General features: G+C 38.3%; 1 protein-coding gene across 1 annotated transcript in view; it reads right to left on the reverse strand.

Moving 5' to 3' along the window:
- Nucleotides 1–13457, reverse strand: part of NKAIN2 (sodium/potassium transporting ATPase interacting 2) — a 514075-nt gene that overhangs the window by 285262 nt on the left and 215356 nt on the right. Inside the window, exon 2 of the mRNA XM_054393087.1 lies at nucleotides 6340–6477. Coding sequence (XP_054249062.1) covers nucleotides 6340–6477 — 138 coding nt within the window. The remainder of the gene's footprint in view (nucleotides 1–6339; nucleotides 6478–13457) is intronic.

Here is a 13457-nt window from a genome sequence, read left to right on the forward strand (position 1 = left end):
TTCTGAGAAATTTACACTGAAAACAGCAAGGGCAATGAAAAATATTTCCTCCAAATACCATTTCCATATTTAAGTGGATTTACTCCAGTCTTGTTCAGTTTGTTTTCTGGTTCACATTCAACAAATATTTTAGTAAATATAGTGACAGAATATGCTAATAAAAAGAATCATTCTGTTGCTGATGTTAGTGATATTTGGAGAAAATAAATTCTGGTTTATTGAAACACATTTGTCCCAGAAATGGGAATTTATTTAAGAGGTCTGTTTTCTTTAAAGGACAAGCAGCTATAACAACTATTTATATAGCTCTTGTGTTGCCTCATTTACAAGTAAATCAGAAACCTATGTTGAATATTAACAATATTGCATTTGGTAACTGAATATATTGAAAGAGCATAGATACAAGCTACAGAATAAACATTCACCTCCCTTATTATCCATGGCAGACTACTGAATCAAGGAACAAACTGAAGGATGCCATTATGTGTGTGTGAACAACATGTTAGCAAACAAAACATCTTGCCAATGGCACATTCTGAAACAGACTCAGGATCCTGATTCACAGTCTCCCCTGACAGCCAACAGATAAATCTGCTGCTACAATGTTCAAGGTCTTTATTTACTTCATTGTACTTAGAGTATTTATTTGGCTTTAGCTCAAAAGGATTATGCAGAAGATGATTGCTAAATTATGTCCCTAAATTATCATTTGCTCTGAAAAGTTCCATAAAGCATAGAACTAGTGTGGGTGACTATGTGCCTTCTGTAAATAAATATCTAAATTTCAGTTGCAACACAGAAGATTATCACATTAAGCTGAGGTGAAGCATTGAGAGATTTGTAGCAGAATGAAGAAAAAAAAAAAAAAAAAAGTACTGCATGAGAAACTCTTTACAGGGAAGAGGTCCAAATAGGAGTCTAACTTCATAGACCTCAAGACCATTGTGCTTTACAGACTGACCAGAATGGACAATCACCATTCCACTTCATTTCATCCTCCTCTTTATTACATGGATTTTTCTCTCTCTCTCTTCCTAGCGCTCTCTCTCTATATATATACTTCCAAAAATTATAAAGAATGTAGAAGTAACATCTTTTTAATAATCCCTGTACTGAGCTTGAGTGCACACACTGTCTTATTTTAAATAAAACAAGTGTGGAAAATAAATTGGATTAGGTCAGTAAGGAAAATTAATCTCAGAAGAACTCAGTTATTTAAAAAATGTTAGCAGTAAAAATCCTTTTCTTTTACTATAATAAAGGCATTGAGGTGCTGGAGTGTGTCCAGAGAAGGGCAATGAAGCTGGTGAGGAGTTTGGAGGACAGGTTTTATGAAGAGAGGCTGAGGGAGCTGGGATTGTTTAGCCTGAAGATGACAAGGCTGAGAGGAGACCTTATTGCTCTCTATAGCTACCTGAATGGAGGTTGTAGTGTTGGCCAGCATTGGCCTCTGCTCCCAAGTAACCAACAGGACAAGAGGCAATGGTCTCAAGTTCTGACAGGGGAGGTTCAGGTCAGGTATTAGGAAAAATTTCTTTACTGTGGTGAGGCAGGGAAGTGAAGTCACCATATCTGGAGGTGCTAAAAAACAACAACAACAACAAAAAGAGTAGATGTGGTACTTTGGGACATGGTCTAATGGTCTTGGAGGTGGTGTTGCATAGAAGGCTGGACTTGATGATCTTAGAGGTCTTTTCCAACCTTAATGATTCCATCATGTGACGATTCTATAAACAACTGTTTAATCAGAAACAAGAACTGAGAACAGGTTCTCCTACAAGATCTCCTATACAATATGATCTCCTGAAATGTTTTCTCACCAAAAATTCTGGCCAAATCAGTGACTAGAGAGAGACTCTCTTTTAAAAAAACCCAAAAGCAGCTCTGAGAACATGGCTGTAGAACTGCAGATTCCCTGCTGCTCTTGGCTTTACAGTTTCCTATGGCACGGTTAGTGGGGTTTGATAACACCCAGCTATGTACAACAGATGAACTGCTGCACACTTCCATGTACTGCTTTAACCATTTACTAACCACAGAAGATATTAAATTGTGATATACAACTGAAATTCTCCCACCCAGATCTGGTAGGTTCAGGGTTACTTGCCATAACAGACATTAAGCCAATCCCACCAGGACTGCTGAAGCCACTGACAACTCCAGGGCTTTAAAAAGACTGAGGTTAACTCACTTCTGCTTTTTGGGCCCTAATGGTTTGGCAGACTGATGATGCTGCAAGAAGCTCAGACATAAGGTAATTGCCTCCTTCTCTTTTTTAATATATATCAGCAATTATGTGTTAAGTAATGTACCAGTAATATTCTATCCTTTTCTCCCAGGCTTAATGTGATCCTGCATGAGATTCTTTTTGCTCTTGAAGGCTGCAAATTTGCTTTATGTCAAAATGAGATCCTTGTTCTTATCTCCTAGTATATTGTGGTTTGTAGGAGTCCCTCTTGTGCTCACTTTTATTTGAGGGTGCTACTATTATGTTCAAGAGGAAGAATGCTAAAACAGAATAAATTAATCCCTGGGAAAATGTTAGTAATGTTGTTGTCTACTGTATTATTCTGCTTCACACACAACCAAAGCCCACTTCAACTGTCAAATGAATAGGTCCTTATGAGAAAACACTTTGGACAGTCTCCTATTCTCAAAGGTTTGAAATAAGGGAAGTCCTTTTGGATTCTCTCTCAAGAGGTCCATGTCTGTTTTGTACTGTGGGCCCCACAGCTCAATGCAATACAGTGAGGACTAAGGAGAGTTGAGCAGAGGGGGACCATCACCTCCCTCAACCTACTGGTCATGCTTCTTCTTGAGCAGCCCAGGATACCATTGGCTTTTTGGACTGCAAGCACACATTGCCAGCTGATGTCCAATTTTTCTTCCACCAGTACCCCCAAGTCCTTTGCCACTGGTTGGCTCTCGATCCATTTATCCCTCATTCTGTATTGATACTAGGATTGCCCCAACACAAGTACAGGACCTTGCACTTGGCCTGTTGAACTTTATGAGGTTCACATGAGCCCAATCCTCAAAGCTGCCAAGGTCCTTCCCTCCAGCAAAGAGACAGCACCACCCAGCTCGGTGTCATCTGCAAACTGGCTGAGGGAGCAATCAATCCCACTATGTCACTGATGAAGATAATAAATGATTTTTTTTGAACAGGGAACCATTGAGTGCAAATCTTTGGATGAAGCCATCCAGCCACTTCTTTATGCATCTAGCAGTCCATCTGTCAAACCCATATCCCTTCAATTTGGTGAGCAGAAAGTTAAGGAACCTTGTCAAAAGTCTTACAGAAGTCTACATAGATTACACATCCATAGCTCTTCCCTTGTCTACTGATGCTTCAATCCATTGTAGAAGGGTCACTAGATTACTCAGGGGACTACTAATCCATAGCAGAGTGAGGAATATGTGCTAAACATATCAGCACAGCTGGAATAACTCTACAAGAGAAATTATGAGAAACTGAGCTTCCAGGCAGAGCCTCACCCTGGTGAGGAGCATTGCTTCTTTCCTTTATAATCTTCACTGGTATTACCTCTCAGGCACTGATGGATCCTATGACAGCACTGCTAACAAACACACTTGCATCTCAGTCATTACACTGGCTAACCTTTGTCTTCCTGAAATCCTGATTCTCTGTTTCAGCAGAGTGCTGCAAAGCAGTCCTTTTATCATCATTGGTTTCACCAAAGAATGACTTAATTACTATCTTTTGAAAAGAGATCTTTGAAAAGACACTCATTCCCACCCTCAGAACAGATGTTTCACCTCCTGCATCAGTTGCTCATTATCAGTTAATGGTCTAGGTTTATAAACAAAAATGAATGTTCTGCTGGACCTATATTAAGGCTCCCCCCCCACCCCCATCCCCCAATGATATTAAACTTCAATTTACTGCCCTCTTTGTCCACCATAACTCCTGCATCCTATGTAATCTGAACTATTTTCCAAGGCCTGAAACCAGACTCATTTCTAAACCTCCCTGTGACTTGTGAGTTCAAGGACACACTTTGACTTGTGGTATCCCATCTGTCTAAAACTTATTTCCTCTTCTCCCTAAGTCACTAAATCATTTCTTTAAATCTCACCTTAAAACCCTTCTGCTCTCTTTAACCTATGATTCACAACCTCTAGAAAACATTTTTGTGATATCCTTTACGAAGCATGCCCAGTAAAAAGGGAATTTATTGTAGTCTCGTCGAAGAAGCTATACTTGGGGGTACCAATGTGACTGAATTAAAGGTCCTACAGAGTTCACTCCAGATAGATTCTGCAAGCATCAGTCTATCAAAGGCTGAGTATTTACATCCACTCACCTGCAAACCTAATAGCTACACCCTTGCAGGCTTATAGACTGTTGTCCCTCAAAGCTGTCTTTGAATTCATAACTTTACACCTGATGTCAGACAACACTCACTTGAGTTTTGCTAAGCTTCACCAAGGTGCCTACCTGGGCCCAGTAGAAGTGAATAAAAGGATGTAATTCTCTCCTCTTTCCCTTTAGTGACCAGTACCATTTCTCTCATCCTGACTTTAGATACTCCCCAAAGAGAGCAGGAGAATAAATGAAAAAAAAAAAAAAAAACAAACCAACAAAACACAGCAGTCCTCCCCTGATCCAGCTAAATCAAGGATCAAGTTTCATCATTGTTTCCTTATCTAAGCAGTCTGTGAGAGATGGCAGATTTAGATGTCTGTTACCAAACCTGAGCAAGACAAACTATTTGATCTTAGATTGCTTCTAGCCAATCCGCTAAGAAGATGCAGGGAGGTAAACCCACAGAGCCAGATGGGCTACAGATTGAGGGTGAGCTCTAAGAAAAGGGATAAGTGTGAAAATTAGTAGGATGGGATGGCACAAACCCTACCATCCAGAAAAATCATGTGAGTGGTATCTATTTATAAGGCTGGTATTCTTCCCCATTCACAATGAGCTCATCATTCTAGCAGGTAATTAATTTTCTAAACAGTTGAAAAGGCCCTTTAAATCTAGCATTTTATTTAGCTTAGCTAAGCATTGCATGTTTATCCTTGGTTTGATGCCTTGGAATAGTCTTTGGATAGAATTTCTTACTCTTTTTATTTAACTGACACTTGCTTGAACTTTTTATTCATGTTTTCAAGCTTTATATACTGGTCAAAAACACTAGAAATGGAAGAATAACATTTCAGTTCACATTCACATGACTCCCAGGGCTGCAACTTGAAAGAAACACTCTAAATATTTAAAGGCTTGCAATATATTTTTCAGTGTTGATAATACATCTTCTGCAATGTATTAAATTGTGTGCACACATAAAGGCATTATGCAGACATTTTCTGCATATAGGAAATAAAAGAAACAGACATAAATGCTAACATAGTACTGTTAACATCACACTGCTGCAATATGGATGTAGCACAGGGGTACAAGCAAAACCTTTCTCTCTCCTGAGTCATGACTTGTATAAGAGAAAAGAGACTCTGCAGAAGTGGGTATAAATTCAGTGGAGTTATTTTCATGTGGTTTAAAGTATGGCTCTGAATGGGCAAATCTTTTCCCTTGCTGTTATGAAAAATACACAATTTACCTGAATTAGCAGTCAATTTGGAGAGAAATATTATGATGCAAATCTACTTTTAACAAAAGAAAAGACCACTTTCAGATTTGTTATTTTATCTTTATAGACCTACAAAGAAAACAAAACAAAACAAAACCAAAGTATGAAATGAGGATTTCAACAATACTGTGTTGTGCTGCACAGTAGAGCAACCCTGAGTTTGTGTATGAGGGGTAGCTGAATAAGGGGAGAAAAAAAAAAAAGATTAAAAACAAAGGTCTAAATCTTTCCTTTTATTCTGGGGCCCTCAGTTCACAACCATCAAATCTGCATTTCTTACCATATTCTCATACTTCATTTTCAACTTGGACTCTAATTTCTAGGATGGATCTACATAATAGGCACTCCAGCAACGATAGTTAATAACAATGATGAGTAACTACGATAAATTAAGGATCTGTTGGGGAAGTCCAGCATATCTGGTTAAGTTATGACTAGCATTTATCCTAGCTCTAAATCCCTGTAACCCTGAAGATGTTGCAATTCTTTAAAGTGACTTCACTTCTTCGAAGTTCATGTTGTCATGTAGTCTGTGATCATCCTGACTTCCAATTATGGTTAACACCTCAGGTTTGCAAATGGCTCAAAAGCATAAGAAGCAAAATATTATGGAAGAAAGTTCAAGAAAAGGGTTTCTATTTATAAGAAATAGAATTTGGAATGCCTTCCCTCCTTCCCCCCACCCCCAACATGCACATCTAAAATAAAAATAAAATTAGATACTCACTCCTGTTATGTATCGAGGTCTATACTGGATGGTTCCAAACAAGCCAAGTATGACTATAATAATGTGTATAAAATTTGCCAGGATGGGTGCCCACTGATAACCAAGGAAGTCAAATATTTGCCTCTCAAGCACAGTAACCTAGGAGTAAAAAGAAAAAAGCATGAATAGATTAGAACGGATCCAAAAACATCTATTAGGGCATGTCCCCTTCCCATATACAAAATAATTGCCCTGAGTTAAAAACAAAACAAAGCAACAAAACCACTTCAGTCAGCAGTAAAATGAAATGAGTTTGCAATGTCTCACCTTCTTGTTTTAATGAAAGCTGCATTTCTCACTGACAGTTTACTGAGTTATATCCAGTTAACTAAAATATTCATGTGGGCAACCTGACCAAGATGCTAAACTGTTCACTAGGATGGTTTGTTTGCAGGAGGAGAAACACAAATCAGTTTGTTGTACACAAATCATTTTGTTTGTTATACACACCAGGAAATGCTATCATGTTCCAGGGTATCAGTGCTGAAAAGAAGTGGGAGGCTTATGACCTCTCAGCTGCTTTGCTTCCATTCACAAACACCACCTTTCAGCCTAGTCTTGTCTTTTTACTTCCATTATTCCCCTTCTTATTGATTTTTTTTTTTCTCTTCCCTCTATGCCCAGCTATTCTGCCAGTGGGCTTTTACCTGTAACTAAAAGCATGCAACTTTTTGACCTGCCTCTAGTGATAATGACTCTACTTCCTCCACTACCACACATATAAGCCAAAGTCTAAGCTGTTACTCAAAAATCCAGATATTTAATTTTAAAAATTGGATTAAATGGATAACCTTGGGCTGTTGATGACTGCTTTCAAGCAACACCATTCCAAGCAGCTAGCTCAGAAAACAGAAAACTACAATTCCACCAGAATCAGTAGAAATAATTTCAGATCTCAAACAGCAGGCACCCCTTTAACTGTTGTTTGGATATAATATCAAAATACAGCACTGGATCCCAAACCACAGGCAAAATAGCATGTTTTGAACAAAAGCAATACTGATGTGAATATGAGAAAGCAATGTAAGGCTGTAGTCAATTTAGATAGAGACAAAATCAACTACACCAACAGCAGACACACAAAGAAAAGGCAGGCAGTTTCTTCATAAAGTTTCATTACATGAGAGGTGAGTGTTTATTCAGCTTATATTATGGTGTAAATAAATTGAATTTGGTGTATCTGCCACACACTGCATTAAAAAACAAAACAAAACCAAAAGCTCCTTTATGATCAAGCACCAAACGAGTAATTAACTTCTATTCTTCACTGTTTTGGCATGACACAACCATGGGAGAATTTCACAATGCCGTCCACTGCCACACCAACACCTTTCTTTCTGAAGTTAAAGGAGAAAATTTGCCATTCAAAAGGCAGCCTACACTAATACCAGCACTGCAAATGTATAGAGTGTTAATTATGAATTATTTGCTGGCATATGTTGAACTTTAAGATATGGATTGTGAGAAGAACCCTGGGAAAGTTCAGGGTTTCATGTCAACCATAAAATTCCTCTCGAAAACAAAGAATCTTTTCACACAGGGCACCCAGTTTATAGCCAGTCTTGGTATTTTATTCTGCAGCTGCATTGACAGTAAGAGATTCTGGTCCTATGTTATGCAAGAATGAATTTCTACTCTCTTACACCTCCCCCTAGCAAAGTAACACCATGAAAGAGTTCCCAGGATCCTAAGACACAATATTCTAATGGTGACAATGCAAAGAAGAAAGTAAAGGAAGGCCAAGTTGTATTAGGAACTTCATGAATTCTCAGACTGCCTCTGCTTCTAAGTTAATCATTAAGAAATAATTCCTTGACTACTAACTCAGTCACTTCTATAAAAAGATCAACATGTGGCATAAAGCAGTATTATGTAGGTCTGTGTGAAGTCTATTAGGGGTATCAACAAAAGAACTGCTACACCTGAGGTGCTGTTAAACAGGTAAAAAAGAAAATGCTCCCTCTGAGCACAGAGTTCTTATTTTCGCCAGCTTAACAAACAGCAAATGAGAATAGCAAACCAGTAGCAAACCCAGTCTAGACTCCACAAGCTTCTAGTAGAGTAACAGTAGGGATTCAGCAAGCAAAAACACACATGGGGTGATGCAAATCATTCAATCAGTAGGAAATCATACAGGTGAGTATGCTAATTACAGAGGAAAATTGCATTATGGCAGTCAATTATATTAAAAAGAAAAGTAGAAAGCCTAATATACCTGCTGCAACTTCAGGTTTAAAGGAAAACACACTACCATGCATGAAGCACATTTTGGTTTGGGTTGGGTTGTGTTGGAGGGTTGCTTTTTCTTTTTTTTTCTCTGAGAAACATGCAGCAGTTCTACCAAAACTTGTTCATGGTGATATGCAGAAATAAAATGCTGTGGAAAATGCAGCTGCTGTTCTTTAGAAGATGAGACTACCACAGTGTATCACAGATTTATCAAATGGAATAATACAGGTCAGAACTATACCTTTGTTTCTACTTCCTGAAGAAATGAAGGTAGGGAGGAAATAAAAATAAGTCACATTCAGACGGAGAAAATTACACTGACTTTCTCCGTGTAGTTACTCAAAAAAGGAATTCTCATTGCATCTGTGTTTCTAAAAGGAGAAAAGTTAAAAGTAGGACAAAATACTGACAAAATCTATTAAAAACAGTATTATGTAGCTTCCTCCTCTTCCACAGATGCCTGAATCACAAGAGAGTTCCCTATGTAGTAAGAGAAAACATAGACCTGATTTTGAAAGTTGTGGGTTTTTTTCCTCTTTACTTCAAAAACTTTAAAGTCTAACTTAAACAACTGCACTTCTTTCTCCAAATCATATCCAGTGCTTCAATGTTTAATGATGTTTCCTGAACATTTTAGAGAGAAAGGAAAGGACTGATAAAAAAATACTAAAGTCTAGGAATAGATAAAGAATAGCCCATTTCCTTTCTTCTTCTTCTCGAAGCATGAGTTTAAAATGAGAACAGAAGAGAGGAAAAATGGATGCTTTGGATGCAAATGCACACTAAGGTAAGAAAAGAAAAATATGCTTTAATTTAACTCCATTTTAATAACACAGTGAACCCAAAATATAAGGTTATGGAAAAATCAGTTCCTAATGTTAGAAAATAAACATCCACCACATTGCCTTAATAGGCTTCCAAATACATAGAATATCATAGACAGATTATCTTATGTAATCACTAATAAAATTACAGAAGATTTCAGTGTAATTACAGTGAATCATTTTTACTAATGCATTTTTTTCCCAGACATCTACTGTTTTAAAAATAAATACAAAATAAACCAAGCCTGTATACTATCAAGTCATATTTAGTTGTCTCTTCACTGTCTCTCAATAACCTTACAAACAATACCGTTGTACTTCTCTGTTCCTTACTTCCACCTTAAAGTGTAGCCCTGTGATATTTTGCTATGAGTGACACAGGGGACTGACCTGTTGGAAAGCAGCCTAGGGGAAAGGACCTGGGAGCCCTGATGAACAGAAGGATGACTACGAGCAGGCAATGTGCGCTTGTGGCTGAGAAGGCAAAAGGCATCCTGGGGTGTGTTAGAAGGGCTGGGGTTAGTAGGTTGAGAGAGGTGGTGCTCCCTCTCCACTTTGCCTTGCTGAGGCCATATTTGGAATGTTGTGTCCAGTTCTGGGCTCCTCAGTTCAAGAAGGACCTCAGGAACTGCTTGAAAGAGTCCAGTACAGAGACACAAGGATGACTCCCTTCTTTTCCTCAGAAGGGAGTGGAACATCTCCCTTCTGAGGAAAGGCTGAGGGAACTGGGGTCCTTTAGCTTGGAGAAGAGGAGGACATCAGGAAGATGGAGCCAGGTTCCACATGAACCTAAGGAAAAAGCTTTTCACTGTGTGTAACAAAACAGTGGAGCAGGCTGCCCAGAGAGGTTGTGGAGTCTACTTCTCTGAAGATATTCAAAACCTGCCTGCATCTGTTCCTATGTGACTTACTCTAGGTGAGCCTGCTCTGGCAATGGGGTTGGACTGGATGATCTTTCAAGGTCCCTTCCAATCCCTAACATTCTGTGAAGTCAGAATAGCTCAAAGTATTTCCAGATTCTTCTCAGAGGCTGGTTGTTAATAGGTTAAGTTGCTACTGACCTTGAGGGATGCAAGAACTGAATTTTCAGCGGATAGAGAAAAACATTTTGAGCTGCTTCTTTAGAGTATATGATAGAGCATATAAAATTTCAGACAGGAACCACAAAGGAGAAACCAGTCAAAAGATGATTTATAACACAAATCCCCAAATGGAAAATGACAAAGTGCCTTTCCTCAGGAAGCTCCTTGAGAAGAAACTCAACCACGACTAGTTCACAACGACAGAGAATCAAAACTCTGCATGGATAGAAGTGCACACAAGCAGGTATGCACAGCTCCCCCCAGCCAGGGCTCTTGGACATCATACAAGCACCCAGCACACTGGGGCCTGTGTAGGAAGAAGAGGGTATTAGCTTAAATTGTAGAGAAGCAGAATTAGGCACCTGTGGTTTATATCATGACTGGTGTAGGCTAAAGAATGAGCTACAGAAATTAAACTGTAATCAGTAACTCAGTAAGTCCCTTTCAGCTCAATCGTGTTGCCTCAGATACCCACAGCTTCTAATCATTTGCCTCTGGTTTTAAAGTAGATGTCAAGTTTTTGAACGAATTTCAGTTCTTGGTTCTGTGGCAGAGAAAGCCAGAAAGAGCCCAGTAAATGCCTGTGGCTTATGAAAGAATTCTAATGCTAAAGCCTACCTGCATCACACACAACATTCCCAGCCAACCCTCCCCCAGCACTTCCATCATTTTGAGGCAGAGTGCATGCATTTGTGCCATTTCTTAGAGAGGTTCATTTAATTTTTTCATCAAAATTTCAGATAGTATCCTGAGATAGATGGCCCAGTTACTCAACAAATTCTCCCCAGTAACCCAGCAGAAAAAAAAAAAAAAAAAAACAGAATAATATTTTGAAAGTCAAATCCATACAAAATACACCTACACATCTGCAAGTGTGCCTGTGCATGTGAGTTAAGTCCTTTACTGCAGGAGAGAGGGGAAAGAACAACAACAACAAAAAAAACCCAACAACAACAAAAAAAACCCAACAACAACAAAAAACCACAAACTAAACCAAACAAAAAAGAATTTAATTTGCATTAGGAAAGGCAAAACTAAATTCAAGTTCTGTGAAGATGGCCCAGTTACTCAATAAATTATCCACAGTTAGCCAGCAGAAAAACAAACAATAATATTTTGAAGGTCAAATCCATACAAAATACACCTACACACCCTCAAGTGTGCCTGTGCATGTGAGTTAAGTCCTTTACTGCAGGAGAGAGGGGAAACAACAACAACAACAACAACAAAAAAAAAAAAAAAAAAAAACCACACACAAAAAAACCAAAAACCAGACAAAAAAAGGAATTTAATTTTTATTAGGAAAGGCAAAACTAAAATGAAGTTCTGTGAGGAGCTGTGAGCACAATGATGTTCTTCTCATCAGCATATGGACCAAAAGCCATCACAAGCACAGGTAATTCAAGTTAAAACCAAGAAGGAATTAGTTTCCACTTGTCCACTGGTTCTTTAAAGGATTCACATATACAACACTAAGCCCCTGTCCTTAATCCATTTGATGCTGCTGAGAGCAGGAACAGACCTTCCCCATACTTGATAAGAAGGTAATCACAGTTTTCAAAAATCCTGTGTAGGACCACATCCCTGCATCATATTGTGCACAAGTGGATTTCTGTTGTGACCTGCTGAGGACAACAGGGCTCTCCACAGGTACAGAGTGCATTCTAAAGCTCAGCTGCTGCCTTCTCAGACTGAATATAGTAATAATAAAACCCTGGTAAATACAAGCTTTCTGCAGTAGGTTTTCTGCTATGCGGTAATGAGAAGCAGAATTTATCCAAATAACACTTCAGTCATTATTACTCGAGACATGAAAATAAGAAAGGTTCTAGCCAAATCTGAGCTGGTGAAGCTGACAGTTGGGGTTTAAATCAAAATGATTTACTGTGCATTGAATACATCTTCAGGGCATTATATTCATGATTTATAAACATTTAGACTCCACCAGCCACTCATGGAGACCCACTGACTCAAACAGTAACAAAATCAAACCCCTGTCTTCCAAGTACTTTCCTGAAAGAATCAACTCCTGTGTGAGTAGGTAGAAAAAAAAAAACAATAAGAAGAAATTGCTGGCAAAATGTTTGATTAACAAGTTCTGTTCTTGCAAAATATTTTCTCCTCAAATGTTATGAAATGTCAATACCCATGAAAGAGACAAATGATGGGAAAAAAAATGGGGGAAGTCTCAAATTTGACACTGAAAATTTTGATATTTTTAAGACTGCTCCCTAAAAACACTATATATATATATATATATATATTTTTTTTTAGAATAACCTTACAGGAATCATATTGCTAGAATCATGATTTAAAAAAAAAAAGAAAAAGAAATGAAGTAAGTGTTGCACCTAAGATATGCACAATTTTGAGATGTGGAGCAAATTGGATTCAGGACACTTTTACATAGCTACGCAAAGGGTAGAAATAATTGCATCTATAGGTTGGATTTGTTGGTGGGTTGTTGGGGGTTTTTTTTGGTTGGTTGGCTTTGGCTTTTTTGTTGTTGTTGTGTTTTGGTTCTGTTTTTTCTTTATTTGTTTTGGGGGGGGTTTGTAGGTTTGTGTTTGTTTTGTTGTAAAGGATCGAATTCACCTTTGCTAATAACTCAAAATAACAACAAGATAATGATCATAATAGATGGGTTAGTGACCACTGGTGGGAATAGATTTTAACACTTCCAACATGCTCAATCCCACCTTTTCCCATTCTGCCACTGACAACAGGAAGATCAAGACAAGACTCTCAAAGGCTCTCTTCTACCTCTCTTCCCTACTCCTCTCTCTTTCCTTTACATTCTTCTAGTAAGAGCATTGAAGCCCTGGATCCCACACCTCATCTTTAAGGTGACAAAAATCAATTTTACTAGCAGTACTGAAAAGCCTTGAGCCAGTTCTGAACACAAAAGTACAACTTTAGCTCTACTTTCCAACTGCACAGTTGG

Source organism: Indicator indicator, chromosome 27 (genome assembly GCF_027791375.1).
Source record: "Indicator indicator isolate 239-I01 chromosome 27, UM_Iind_1.1, whole genome shotgun sequence".
NCBI classification, from domain to species: domain Eukaryota; kingdom Metazoa; phylum Chordata; class Aves; order Piciformes; family Indicatoridae; genus Indicator; species Indicator indicator.